Source organism: Danio rerio, chromosome 23 (assembly GCF_052040795.2).
Source record: "Danio rerio strain M-AB ecotype USA chromosome 23, GRCz13ab, whole genome shotgun sequence".
NCBI classification, from domain to species: domain Eukaryota; kingdom Metazoa; phylum Chordata; class Actinopteri; order Cypriniformes; family Danionidae; genus Danio; species Danio rerio.
The window spans coordinates 28742731-28757670 of record NC_141043.1 but is presented as its reverse complement, the minus strand read 5'-3'; the positions used below and the strand labels follow the sequence as shown (position 1 = coordinate 28757670).

At 33.2% G+C, this 14940-nt stretch overlaps 2 protein-coding genes across 4 annotated transcripts in view; one reads left to right on the top strand and one right to left on the bottom strand.

Annotated features, from left to right (window-relative positions):
* Positions 1 to 14940, bottom strand: part of rbms2b (RNA binding motif, single stranded interacting protein 2b) — a 57019-nt gene that overhangs the window by 5041 nt on the left and 37038 nt on the right. For 2 of the 3 annotated variants that reach the window (NM_001003541.2, XM_087305575.1), the window contains 7 exon segments: positions 1380 to 1490; positions 1569 to 1619; positions 3337 to 3430; positions 3552 to 3598; positions 3681 to 3790; positions 3872 to 3951; positions 4038 to 4195. In NM_001003541.2, the coding sequence (NP_001003541.1) occupies positions 1380 to 1490; positions 1569 to 1619; positions 3337 to 3430; positions 3552 to 3598; positions 3681 to 3790; positions 3872 to 3951; positions 4038 to 4195 (651 nt within the window). 3 annotated transcript variants of the gene reach the window in all.
* LOC147831308 (uncharacterized) overlaps positions 9046 to 14940 on the top strand; it is a 57314-nt gene continuing 51419 nt past the window's right edge. The window contains exons 1-2 of the transcript XR_015523643.1: positions 9046 to 9166; positions 11559 to 11851. The gene's annotated coding sequence lies outside the window, so the exon portion shown is untranslated. The remainder of the gene's footprint in view (positions 9167 to 11558; positions 11852 to 14940) is intronic.

Here is a 14940-nt window from a genome sequence, read left to right as displayed (position 1 = left end):
ATTATGTTTTGCCTGGATGACGTGTAAATCTTTTCCTAGGGATGTAAAATTTTGGATTAGACTTGAAAAATAATTCTTCACAATACCCAAATCAAGCTACAAAATTAACAGTCTCTTATTAAAAATAATTGTCATAGGACACATTTCCACTGTTTTTGAAATATTTAATATGACCATAGGACATAGTAGACTATGAATATTAAAAAACAAGTATACTGCATATTACTATTGCACAGTAAAATAAAAAAATAGTCTTTAATATAAAAAAACATTATGAAATAATAATAATTTTAAAAGTAAATTTCTACATTTTCAAATATGTAACTGGGTACTTATTTTAGCAGATTTCTAAAAAAACAAATGTAATTTGGAATTTAAATGATATTTGTAATAATCTTTGATTAACTAGATATATTAAATATATCTTCTTGACCTAAAAATTGAAATGAAGAACAAATGACAACAGTGAGTTTTTGCTGATACATTTCCTTAGAAACTTTGTTAGATATATACGTTAAAACTAAAATAAAATATAAATACTAGAGCAAATAACTAAACAAGGGGTGCCAAAACTTTTTCTTAAAAACTTTTAACTTGATTGAGGGCTGTGGGTGGAAGGTAAATATACCAAACTGCACTGTAAAAAATGTAGGGTTTTATACAATTCAGGTTGTCCCAACACAAATCGATTAAGTTAACAGATTTATGTAGATTAAACATAAAACAATTAGGTTGTCCCAAAAAGATCTCAAGAATTGTATTGTATGAGCTCATTTTACATGGGTAGGTTGAACAAGCAGCAAAAAAAAAAAATTCTATATTATTAATAAATAAATTTAATCATATGAAATAATGCAATAGATTTTTTATTGAACTTATTACAATAAAAACACAATTCCTTTTTTAACACAAGGGAGATCAATGCTGAATACACTAGTAAAGCTTCACCTGACTCTGCCGATGTCTTCTGCGTTGTCTTCTGTCCATCAGTGACAGTGTATTTTTTTTTAATCTAATCATTTACAACATTAAATTGAAACATTTACAGTTTGCTTTTTTGTAGCTCAACAATAGCTCTTTTTAGATTGGATGGTGGGGCAAATTAAAGGTTACTAAGAGCCAACTTTGGCCCGTGGGCCCTAGTTTTGGCATCTTTAAAGTAAATCTTATCTGATACTAGAAAACTCTTAAAAACTAAAATTGACAATGAAAAAAAGTAAATCAAAAAAACAAAGTCAAACTTAAAAACCAACATAAAAACTTAATAAAAAACATTTATGAAAAATGATCAGTCCAGTACTTTTCTGCCAGACATATTGAAATAGTCTAAAATATTTTCCACTTGTTGGCATTTGGAATGAAATGTGTGTTAGACGTACCGTGCCTGTGGTGCCCAGGGTCAGATGGCTGAGCTGCTGTGTGAGAGGCCCTATTATGGCAGTGGGCTGGATGGTCATGGTGTGGTCGACCGAGGGTGTGAGGACGGTACCCTGCAAAAATAAATGACAATATTAAAAGAATTACTCAGGCACTTTAAGAAATGGAGCAACAGTTAAACTCCAACTTACTGTAGGCTGCATGAGGTAAGACTGGTGATGTATCCAGGAGGGATTGTGTACCTAAAATCCAGAGGAGACACTTGATTAAGACCAGAGAATACTTCATTTTTATGTGCAAAAACAAAAAAATAGAAAGATTAATTCTAATCAGGTTTCTGCACATTTCACTCCAAAACTTGTGTGTGTTATAATTGTCTTTGCATATTTGTTTTGCATAACTTTGTATATGCATAAAAAACCAAACACTTTAAGCTGTATTATATACCATTTAGATAAATATATTTAGTCTTAAAGTGACAGTTAAACTGTCATGAAAACATGATTGAAGCTATTTTGAACAGTGGTGAAAACCTATAACCATTGACATCCATAGTATTTTTTTTTGCTACTACATTGTAAAAGAATATGACAAAAAGTCATAACAATAAATGTTTTTATGTTACTTTATGATATTTTAATTAGGGCTGGATGATTTGGCCTAAAATCAAAATCACGATTAATTGAACGTTTTAACTAGATTACAATTAATGAACAAATTTATTATGTATTTATTACATTTTCTTACCCTCATAGTTCAATGACAAGTTTTAGTATCAAGTTCATATTACAAGTGAGAATTTTTTGAATGAAGGGTGCGTTATTGATTTTAAAATAATTGAAGGAAACACACACTGTCTACTATTTATGATTATTTATTGAACATCAATGTTGAACAATCGAAACACTTTGTCTAAAACCAAAAGTCACTCTGTTCTTATAAAGAATTTAAATAAATAGCTTGCACTTTTTGGAAACAAATAAATAAATTGTTTTCAAATTTTTTACATTCAAATAAGCAATGTCTCTTCAAAATAAAATAACTCCTGTATATCCAGTAAATATTTTTTAAACTGCATTTATTGCATATTCTGTAAACAAAGATTTTAATGTAAATAATAATTTAATTGTAATGGAAAACATGCCATCTTAAGGCATCTCTGGCGCAGCATCCAGTCAACGTCAATGTATAGTGGTGCAGACGTGCGACATGTAGCTACATTTTTTGAGATGTGTGCTGGTATGCAACCATGTGAAGGCTGCACCAGACCATACCTGTGCATTTGACGCAGAAGTATAAATCAGCCTCAACAGAGCGGGGTCATGTGACTTCACAAGCAGTACGGTAAGTAATTTATCTAAATTAGATAAACTTTAGGTTCTGAATGTCTTTTAATTACTTTTCGATGAATTGCCAGCCCTAATTTTAATCTAATCAGGTTTCAACTTAATATTTGTAGTCAGTTTGACTGATGTGAGTTAAGATGACTAGCAAAGTTTGTTTGATTAAACTAGAAAATTTTAGGCAGCAAGATTTTTTTTATAGTGTACCAATGTCAGTGGTTATAGGTTTCCAACCTTCTTCAAAACCTTTTTTTGTGTTAAAAACAACAACAACAACAACAAACTCCAGTTTAGAAGTAAAAGATTGCAGAATTTTAATGGACTTTCGCTTTAAGAAGAAGGGTGGGTATCAATATTTTAATAAATAACTTAAATATCAAAGAGTTATGTTATATAATCAAAGTGTGAAACATCAAACATGAGCTGAGTTATATTGACTAAATTTCTGGTAGTTAGATTTTTTATTTAATTTTTTTAAATTAAAGCTTTATTTTGTAACTGTTGTTCTGTCTGTGATTACACAAGGTAAAGAAATAATAAATAAATGAGTTTCAATTTTGCCCGAACTGTTCAAATATACACGTTTAGTAAAGAAACATACATAAAGAAAGTGTACCTGGTATGTGGATACAGGCGAGTGCATGTAGGGAGAAATAGAAGTCTGAGCAATAATTCTGTTCGGAGCGATGCTGTAGGAAGGAGAGTAAAACCTGCAGGGGGCGACAAACACACACACACACACACACTATTTTATTTCATAAAAAAATCAGATTTAACCATGCTGTCAAAACGAAAGTGCAACAATTTTTTAGAAATCATTTGTGAACCCACCCATTCTGTAAAGCAGGAGTAGGGTCATATGTTAACGTCATCCCGCCCTGTGTGCGTGCAAACATAAGACAAGCTGAGTTAACACTTGGAGACTAGAAAATAACTGAAAAAACACAGAGAAACTCTTACAGTTTCACCCTCTCTCGACCACTGCCGTCCGTTCTGGTGATATTTCCCCTGATTCTGACGTTTCTTCTGTCCTCCGTCGGCAAACTTACACAACAATGGTTCTGTAGGCACTTGACAAACATGTCAGTCGTCATTATTTATCTGTTATAATGATAATTAATTACACAGTCTTCTTTACCCATATACAGTACCTGCTACTCCAGGAGGAGTCTTGATGTATTTGCCATTAAAATGTTGAATGATGGCTTCACATTTTTCAGTCGATTCCATCCTAACGGAGAGTAATTGCAAATGCATTATTGATGGCATATTAATGATGAAAATGTCAGGTTATTAGTGTGAGAGTCAGGCGGATACCTGGCGAAACCCACTCCGCGGCTGGTGCCGTTTGCGTCCCGTAAGATACGTGTGGAGATGACCTGGCTGAAGGGCTTGAGCATGCTCTCTAACTCCTGTTCGTCCATAGACAGAGGCAGATTGGAGATGTACAGATTGGTGGGGTCCTGTTCCTGTTGCTGCAAAGAACAAAAAGTATAGTAGGTCTGCATAATATTGAAAATATCTAACATTTCAGTATATTTTTTATTCTGCCACTACAATATGAACACAATTTTACTAAATGAATTGAACCATTTGGAAAGAATTTCTCATTTTAAATTGATTGAGATGATTCTGTATAGGAGAACATAAAATATAATAAACAATCTATAAGCGTGAATTGGGTAAGCTGAATTGTCCATAGTGTATGTGTGTGAATGGATGTTTCCATGTGATGGGTTGCAGCTGGAAAGGTATCCGCTGTGTAAAAACATGCTGGATAAGTTGGTGGTTCATTCCACTGTGGCAACCCCAGGTTAATAAAGGGACTAAGCTGAAAAGACAATGAATGAATGAATCTATAATTTTGATAAGTTCAATAAAGTAAAAGTTAATTTTATTGTTTTCCAAGGAGTCAAACTGTTCAGGTATACAGTAATTTAAAAACCAAATGTAAAATAATACTGAAGCAGTTCAATAAAATGTATTGTTAGTAATTTTTCAAAGTTACAAATGGTACAATTTCATAGGCCTGAATGCTTTTTAAACCATCACACAGTCACAGGCCTCAAAAAAGACAAGCAAAATGATCAGTTATAATCCAGACTCAGCATTGTGTGTCTTTCGGTGTGATTATTGCAATACCGATGCTGAGTCTGGATTATAACTATTCTGGGTTATTTTCTATATCTGAAGTACTAAAACTATTAAAGCACACAACAAAATGACTTGCATGCTTTCCTTCATTTTAATCTCTAAAAGAAACTAAGAAAGAAACTAAAATCTTAAAATCTAAAAAAATCTCATAAAATTAGTACAGACACTACCAGTAAAAAGTTTTTGGGTCAGTAGGATTTTTAAATGTTTTAAAATAAGCTTTTCCTGCTCACCAAGGCTGCATTTAATTCAGCAAAAATAAAATACAAATTTTAAAATTGTGAAATGTTATTGCATTATAAAATAACTGTTTAAAAGTAGTTTATCATTTAATTTAATCATTTATTCCAGTGATTTTTAGGATGAATTTTCAGCATCATTACTCCAGTCTTCAGTCGCATGATCCTTCAGAAATCACTCTGTTCATTTATTTATTCATTCATTTTCTTTTTCGGCTTAGTCCCTTTATTAATCTGGGGTTGCCACAGTGGAATGAACTGCCAACTTATTCAGCATATGTTTTAAGCAGCAGATGCCCTTCCAGCTGCGACCCATCACTTGGAAACACCCATACACTCCCATTCACATACATGCTGTACACTACGGCCAATTTAGCTTATTCAATTCACCTATAGCCCATGTCTTTAGACTTGGGGAAATCGGAGCACCTGGAGGAAACCCACACAGAAATGTAAAGGGACCCATCCGAGGCTCGATCCTGCAACCTTGCTGTGAGGCGATCGTGCTACTCACTGGCTGTGCCACCGTGTCGCCACTCTAATATTAATTATTAATGTTATTATTATAAATGGTAATAAAGTAATAAAAGCAATAATGACTGGAGTAATCATTTCATTTGAAACAACATACAAAAAGAAAGCAGTTATTGAAATATTTTATAAATAATTTCTTTTTACACTTAATAAATGCCGACTTGATGAATAGAATAATTGTTTTAAAAAATAAATAAATAAACTGACCCCAAACTTTTGACCAGTAGTGTAAATGATATTGTTATATACATACAAGTTTAATAATAATATAATAAAATGGGCTAGGCTAATTGAATTAAAAAAGTAATTCATAAAAATGCAACCTGAAAAATATTCAAAGCACATTACAAAATTTCTAGAACAACAACAACAACAAAAAACTCATTCAAAATGTATTTAAATAAAATACAAAAATGATGGGCTTTATAAGGTTCAAAGAATATTCTGGTCTATTTTCAATCAGTTTATAGAAAATTGGAAATGCTGTCGTCATTTTAGTGAACATAAACATACATTTAAACATCATAACACAAAGCAATAACATAAAAAACAAAAAATAGTAACATAAAAGACATTACAAATGCAGAAACAATGCCTGAACAGAAACGTATACATTTCAATTGTTTTTTTCCTAAAAGCTATAGGACTGTATCGATAAAAATAGTGTATTAGTCATTTGGGTTGATATTATGATTCTTTTAGGAGTTATTCACATGTGGAATAAAATAAAATCATGTCTTGAAGAGCATTATTAAAACAAGTTGGATGCAATATCAAAAGACGGGAGTGAGCACAATGGTTAAACTTCTGTCCAGCTCACACAGAAAACAATGTAAAAGAAGTGCATTGGGATGCAAAAGCCTACTTTGTGTGAACAGCCATTATTTTTTTGTTATTTTGGGTAAGGCCGGCAGTCCTCATTCACCTCTGGTGAGGTGTAAGTGACATACTTCCTGTAGGTGCCCTGCTTTGTTTCTGATGAATTGATCAGTCTTACAGGCTCAGTAAGGTTAGGATTATAGGAAGGTGAGGTTAGGGCCTTATCAGCCTTTTAGACACAAAGCAGACCAGCCGCTTTACAGATAGTTATGTCACATCCTTTCCATGACCTTCCCAGCATGCTCACATACAGATACCAGGATACAATTAACCAGCTTTACTTTTGTAGAGTCTGAATAATTACTATTGTGTGTGTGTGTGTGTCTCTGTGTGTGTGTGTGTGTGTGTGTGTGTGTGTGTGTGTGTGTGTGTGTGTGTGTGTGTGTGTGTGTGTGTGTGTGTGGTAATCAACAGTACACCACAAACCAAAAATACCTTATACATGAATATTAATCATTGGGCCTTAATATTCCAAAAATTGCATATTTAAAATATACTGACAGTCAAAAGGAAGACTGTGAGTGAGTTCATGTTTACAGGTAGGACAAACTGCTGATCCAGCAGGCGTGTGCACTGATGTGGTACGTTTGTGTGTGAGATCGGAAAGATAAGACTTGTTCGGCTCCTGCCGACTCCTGCTCATGAATTCAACTGTGAAATATGGAGCTTATTTTGTGGAAGGTCAACTGAACATGTCATTTAGTATAGAGGCTTATTTCTGCCACCAAATAATTTCTTGCAGTTGAGGTTCTCTAAGGTTTCTCTCTGGGAAACATGTTTAATTTTTTAAAGATAACGTTAGATTCTGTTAAACAAAGAAAACTCAAAATTGTAAGATATGCTTATAGTCAAAATGGCAAGATTTAAATGTAAACTGAGTAACGGATGTAAACTAAGAATTTCAAATAAATCTAAATTGTGGTCAGAACCACAACGTTTAAACACAGTTCCATAAAGAAAATGCTAAATTGTGAAAGTTAAACCCAGATTTTCAAAAATTGAAGCTCAAATTCTTAAAAAAAAAAAAAAAAGGAAACAACTGTAAAAATGTCTGTAAATTAGCAGTTCTTCATATTTTGTGATTTTTATGTTTTTAGTTTTATTTAAAAACAACTGTTAACCTTGAAAAGTTTACTTTTATTAACATGTTTACTAGTTTAAAGTGATATATTGTCTGCGTTGGTGTTTTATATTTTTGTAATGTACAAAAGTACTTACAAAAATAACAAGTTTCTTTTATTTTACAGACTTTTTTCTCTCCATATTATTTCTTATGTGCATATTATTTCAGTCCAGTCCACAAAGAAGCAATCAACATCCCATGAAGCAATTTAAATCACAGAATAACTGTTAATTTACAGACTTTCTTAACAGTGTACTAGAAATAGGCTCAAAATTCCAATATAGTCATAAGAGCAAGATTTCAACCCTGAATTATATATTTTTTAAAAAGAGTCAGAACTTTGACACATAAACTCAGAAATCTAAAGAGACAGGACTGTAAAATACCAGCCTGATCTTACGAGAAAACGTAAGTATTTTGCGTTTTGTCAGTTTAGTGGCTAATTTGTACGAATTCATTCGAGTTCGTACAAAAATGTATGATTTTAAAAAGGAGGCGTGGCACCCAACCCCGCCCCTAAACACAATTGATTGGGTAATGAGCAAACTGTACTAAATTGTAGGAATTAGATTGTACAAATTCATATGAATCATATTCATAATTCAATGTGAACTAAATCCAAAAGTTATGAATTGCCATGAGATTGCGTTGGAGAAACATAAACTCTGTGGGATAAAGTCTGAATCGATTTAATTTAAATACAAGAAAAATGCAAAAGTATTAATTTACTACTTGTAAAATAAATAACAATTAACCTTTTCTGATTAATTTGTGCAAACAAGACATTCCAATATTAGCTTTGTATTTTTCTCTCCGAAAATACATTCATAGAAAATATTTAAAGAACAGAAAAAAGACAGAATTTCTTTATTTTCTCTTCGTTTTGCATAATTACTCAGGCATTTTAGACATTGAATTGTTTTTTAAGAAAAGGCGTCAAAACCAACTGTTTTCAAGGCCAGCACAGAGTCAACTCATTATCATATAAACACCCAATTAGCTTCATTTGAAGCTGCAGGCATGACAGCAAATATGCATACAGTAAAAATCACACCTTTCCAACCTCAAATTAACAGATGCAAAAAAACTTGTGCTTGCTTGTCTACTGCAGATTACCCAGTTCCTGCATGAGTTTTTTTTTTCTTTAGGAACCCCCTTAATCATATTATGCAGCTCAAATTAATTTAGCTTATTATCATTGAAGCCCGAGCTGTGAGTTTCTTGTCTAAACAAGTCACTAAGACAGTAAAGATACCTGCAAGACAGCAAACCTCCAGCTCACCCCGCTGCTGATTTGCATATTCATTGCTTTGGTGTGCAGATGAGATTAAAATGTGAGCTGTAAATGCATTAGCAGTTCATCTCGCCACCATGAATAATGAATGTCTAATTGCAGTGACCTGCGATGAAGGTGATTTTTGCACTGATCTAATCGTGCCGCGAGACGGTGCCTTCTTCCACAGAGTGAATAGGAGGAGGAAAACCCACAGCAATTGCCTCAACAGACTCTTAAATAGGTCAGGTCACTAAAAGACTGGAAAATGGCTGTAATTAAGACGGGTGCTCGGTGATGCTCTTGTGTAAAGAGGTTGCCCTTTTAACGCTGATCTACAGATTAAATGGGGAAATCTCACAAAATCTTTCTCTCAGAATTGAAATTCTGTATTGTATTGTAAAAATTCTTGTATTGCAAAATAATTTTTTAGCACAATCAACTGTTTACGTTTCTCATAATTGCAGTAATTATATTGTAAAGAAAAGATTTTAATGTTTAAATTATGCGTATATTTGTGGTACTCTTCTTAATTTGATTAGATTTTTTTGTATGTATTACATAGACTACGTTTACTTGGACATCAGTATTCAAATTATTTGCCCTAATCTGAATAAGACAATAATATGATTAAGGTGTTTACATAAGTTGCTTTTTAAATGTTCCTTTCATAATCCCATTTTACATGTTATATCACATAATTCGATTAACGTCATTGTGTCACCATGCTATCCACATTTCCTCCAGAGTATCTTGTAATTTTTAAGTGTTTCATTTTTAATTTGTTGACTTTACCTGCAGTTTGGCACTTTCACTTTCATTTAGGAATTATTCATGCTTGCCCCCTTTGACAAATGAGATATTGGATGAAAGAATGAACTTCTGGAAGAGCCAAAATATATTTCACACGCCAAATAGGGAAAAAAAACTGCATTTCGCAATGCAGGTGTCTGTGGTCCTTCACTGATTCGGTAGGTGCAGAGAATCGCTGTTTACATCGTAACCTCTTAATAAGAGTATTGTCTTAATCCAGGGGTCAGAACCATTTTTTCAACAAAGAGCCATTTCTGATTTTTTTTTTAGCAAATATCTTTTTTTAAAGAGCCATTTGGATGTATATTTATCTCAAAATGCCTCTTTTAAACATGCATTTGCTACTGTATTACTACTATAAATAATACAGGTTTAAACAAAACCTTAACTTATATCCATGCACAACTTAAAAATAAACAAATATGAAGCATTACATGTTGAGCAAGTGCATGAATGAAAGAACATCCTTTTATTGTTAACAGTTCTTATTCGTTTTTCTGTAAAAAAAAAAAAAAACTACAATAAAGAGGGAATTGTAATTGTATTTTCGATAGGAAACTGATTTCTAGTGATGGTTGTAATTTTTAAGCGGTAAAATATTATTGAAGGAAGACAGCTGGAGAGCCACGTATTTTTGGTCAGAGCCACATGTGGCTCGAGAGCCATAGGTTTCCTACCACTGTCTTAATCGTATTAAAATCAGATTATTGGTGTTCTTGTAAATGTGCTCACTGTTTTTAGTATTATTACATTATTTAAACATTATTGCAATTATTACAATTTTGTCATGTTTTCCAATAAACACAATTAAAATAATATTAAACAAAAAAAAAGTGAAGATAAAAATATATATATTTCAAACTTGGGAAGAGGATAAGACTTTAATTAAAAAGTCAACAGTTGGCAGGGTGTCTGCAGGGTCTTAAAAAATGTTAAATTCATTGAAATGTTGTCTTGTAAGTCTTAATTCATTTTAAACAGGTCTTTTCCTTGTTTATGTAAAGCTACCCAATCAATACAACACACATCCAATCACCAACAATACATCTCAATAAAACTTTGAGCAAAACTATAGTTATAACTAATATTATAACAGTCTGTTGTCCATACATTTTGTTTTTAAAGAGTTTTTTAAAGTTAAGTCTGTATAAAACTGCTTGTTTCTACACTATTTAAAATGTGTGGCTAACAAATAGCTAATTAGAATTAGTTTTTTGTGATGGGGCAAGCACGTTTTTTCTTGCTGGGCCATAAACAAATCCTTAGCATTTACTCCTAAATAAGTCAGAAATTTTATTCTTTGTGGTTTTGAAAAGGTCTTAAAATTTGACTTTTGAAACCTGCAGAAACCCTGGTTGGTTAATAAAAAAGTAATGATCATTAAAATATTATTACAATTATAAATAATAATATAAGTAATATAATATTTATATTATTTAAATAAAAATGTTGGTCATTTTCTTTTAATTTTGCCGTGAAATACATTTAAAAAATGTTTCTTTATTGACATTAATGGTTTCACAAAGAACCTTGTGCATCCATGAAACCTTTCAGTTCCTCTAATGGTTCTTTACATCTTAGACATTTTACATGTTAAACTAAGAAAAGGATTATTTCAAGAAATGTGTGCTAAATGGTTCTTTAGGGAACCATAAATAGTTCCTCTATTGCATAGCTATGAAAAACCCTTTATTTTTAAGAGTGTATGATCTGGACACGTTTTTTGTGTGATTCCCCCAGCGGGTCTACATAAGCTTCAATAGGCCCATAAAAAGTAGGTGAAATAATGAGAGGGTCTGAGTGTGAGTGTTTGCCTGGGACAGGAGCAGTGCTGGCCTGCAGGGCCCAGTCCTCTATGGAGGGAGTGCAGCTCTACCAGCCAAGCTGCTCAGACAGTGACTCAGCCATGGGTGAAAGACAGAACACACAACCTCTTTGTAGAGCCGGAGCTCCACGCAGGAGTAGAAACGGGACAAACACTCCTCAGGCACTTGCTTTGAACTGCTCTCAATGGCAGATCTGCGTGAGCCTAATGGGGACACCAGCTCCATTTTCATGGCTCAACACCCACAGACAGGTCAAGTGTGCTGAAATAATCATGCCGGCCTACGCTAAAGTAAGTGCCGATATTTACTTTCAACGTTGATTAGCGCCCTCTTAAATCAGATAATATTGTGTTATTGGTGAGAATAACAAAACGGAAAAAAGTTACACAAATACGAGTGCATATCTGTACACTATAATTAAAAATAGACTACAACCAATAAAACAGTTTTTTCCAAAAATTCAAGATCTTTTTTTAAAGGAATAAATAAATGTTTCCTTGAAAATACAACACAGTAGTTACACTAGATACAGAAAATCTGCATATTGAAATGATTTATGAACAACTATGCGTCACTGAAGACTGATGCTACAGGAATAATTAAAATTATAACATATATTACAGTTACTTAAATTTTTTTTTACAATATTATTGTTTATCCTTTATGGTCAAATAAATGAAGCCTTAGTGAGCACTTCTTATAAAAAAGCATAAAAATTGTACCAACCACACTTTTTTTGACAAATCGTCACCTTAGATTTATTAGGTTCTATCTGACATTTTTGTCAAAATTGAGTTATTGAGATATTCTTATTAAATGACAACTTATTTACAATATGGCCTATTTTTTTTATAAGTTGTTTACATTTTAAGACTTTTCATTTAAAAAAACAAATGTTACACACATACTATTTGCTATATGGAATGCAAAAACTTTAAAGCTCAATTTCTCAAAATCATTCAGAACGCAGATACGTAGTTAGTAGTGTACATCATATATGTATCTTACTAAAAATAAGTATCTTATTACAATAACTGTTTGTAAGAGTGCAGAACTCATTGAGTTGTTTGAATGTTTTGAGTGTTACTATGCTGGTTTATTTTGTCTCATTGACTTATTTAATTGCTTCTGATTGGTCATGACTTGTTTGTGATTGGCTACAGTGCTACGCTTCCAAAATAGCAGTACATCACTAGCAACGCCAAGGTTGTTGGTTTGATTTTCCGGGAAAACATGAACTAATCAAATCTGTACCTTCAATCCAATGTAATTAGCTTTGAATAAAAGTGTCTGCCAAAAGCGTAAATTCAATGAAAAAATAAAGAAGAATGTCTTAAATAGAAACCTTTAGCCGCTTTTACACTTTATTGGCCTAAACAGTTCTCATTGCTTGACCATGACCATTACTTTGTCAACAAAAGTGTACTGTAACCAGCTCTATGGACCATGATCAGATATTTCTGGTTTGAGGCCTCCTTTCTTCTGTTCACGAGTTCACCATAATGGTAATGTTATAACGAACTTGACTATCTTACCTCAAAATGGCTCGACCATCCTGAGGCTCGAGGCCTGAATTGAGCTATGCATTAAAACCACGTTTTGCGTGTAGTTCTAAAGAGAAAGACTGATTAGGAGGAGGTGGGAGGTGGTGGGATTCCGGACGAAAGATTTCAGCTATCACAGTGCAATGGTTGCTGCTTATAAAGCCATGTGATATTGATTGACATGCCTGAATGATTAGACTCCTCTTGAAGCTACATTGTAAATTTTGTATATTTACTTAATTAAATAACAGAAAAAAAGAAATAGCATGCTTTCATTTGGCAGGTTTGAAGAAACTGGCAGCCTGCCAACAGAGTGGTGATGTCACATGCACATGTGCCTAGAATTACGGGCTGAGAAGAATGGTTTGTAGTTGATGCCAATATCCTAGTGGTTAAGTGTGCTGACATGTAGCATTGAGGTGCTCATGTGGACCCGAGTTTGATTCCCACCTCAAAGTCTTTTGCCAATCCTTCCCCTCTCTCTGCTTTCTATTCATTCCTGTATTCATCTCCTCTGTTCTATCAAACATCAGTGGAAAAAACCCTGTGTACTGTGCAAACGTTCTAAGCACTATACAAGATTTTTTTCACAATATATTATCATCACTGGTCTCTTTTAAAAACAAACAAACAGTAAATATAGGAAGTATGTCCAAAAAACAACAACAGCACAACATTTCCTCTTCAAGCTAAAGTCTATGTTTAATGTGCTTCCCTTGGTACCAAGCACAGCTTAAATTGTTTTGTTCTAATTGCCCTGACATTTTCTGAAATACTGTGCTGTGTAATTTCAGGCTTCTTTTAGCACTTTCCAGAGTTATTTTTTAGATTTAGAGTGGTATGTATTTCTTTTTCTGTTCAAGTGATCTCATACAGCCTCTAAAATATTCAGGTCTGGACCCTGTGGAGGCCATTTCATGACTCTCTGTGTTTCAACAGCTGTTTTCTTTCTCCAAATATGATTTCACTTCAATTAGGGGATGATTATCATCTTGAAAATGAAAACTAATGAAAGAGAAAACTTTTCGACATTCACAAATCTCAATTCAGATAATATTGCTAACAACACTGGTAGAAATGCAGCTCAAACCAGGACAAACAGCCTCTCTCCAACATCATGTCTTTCACATGTCTTAAACGATTAAACCAAAATAATTTAAACACTAACCTAAACTAACTCCTATCCTAACAAACCACACATCAACTGAATGATCCTTTATTCACCCTGTATAAATATACATTTTAAAAAATGACAAAAAATGTACACTTTTGACTGGTTTCTTGGTTAGGAGTAACATATATCCATTACACTATCAGTAAAACAACAGATTTAATATTAGCCTAAAACACTTGCACTGTTCTCTATATAAGGGGTGCCCAAAAGTAAATCCTGGACGGCCGGTGTCCTGCAGATTTTAGCTCCAGCTCCAACTAGACACAGCAGAACCAGCTAAACAAACTCTTTCTAGGTATAATAGAAACATCCTAGCAGGTGTGTTGAAGCAAGTTTTAATAACTAATCTCTTTAGGACATTTAGGAGTTTGGGCACCCCTGATATATATTTAAAAAAAGAAAATGGTCTATAGATAATTGGTATTAGAGTGGAAAAGCCGTTTTTGATAGAACTGGAGTAGATCAGAACAGAATGCTGTAGAAATGATAACGGCACCACAATGTAAAAGCAGATTTTAGTGCAAGTTTAACCTGACAGATGAAATTCTATTCTGTTTTTTTATATTCTGTTAAGCTTTAGTCCCTCCTCCATTGTAAATAAAGACAACAAGCTGTTAAGAACTGTTATAACATGCTTCCTCATCAATCTTCATGAGCTGAG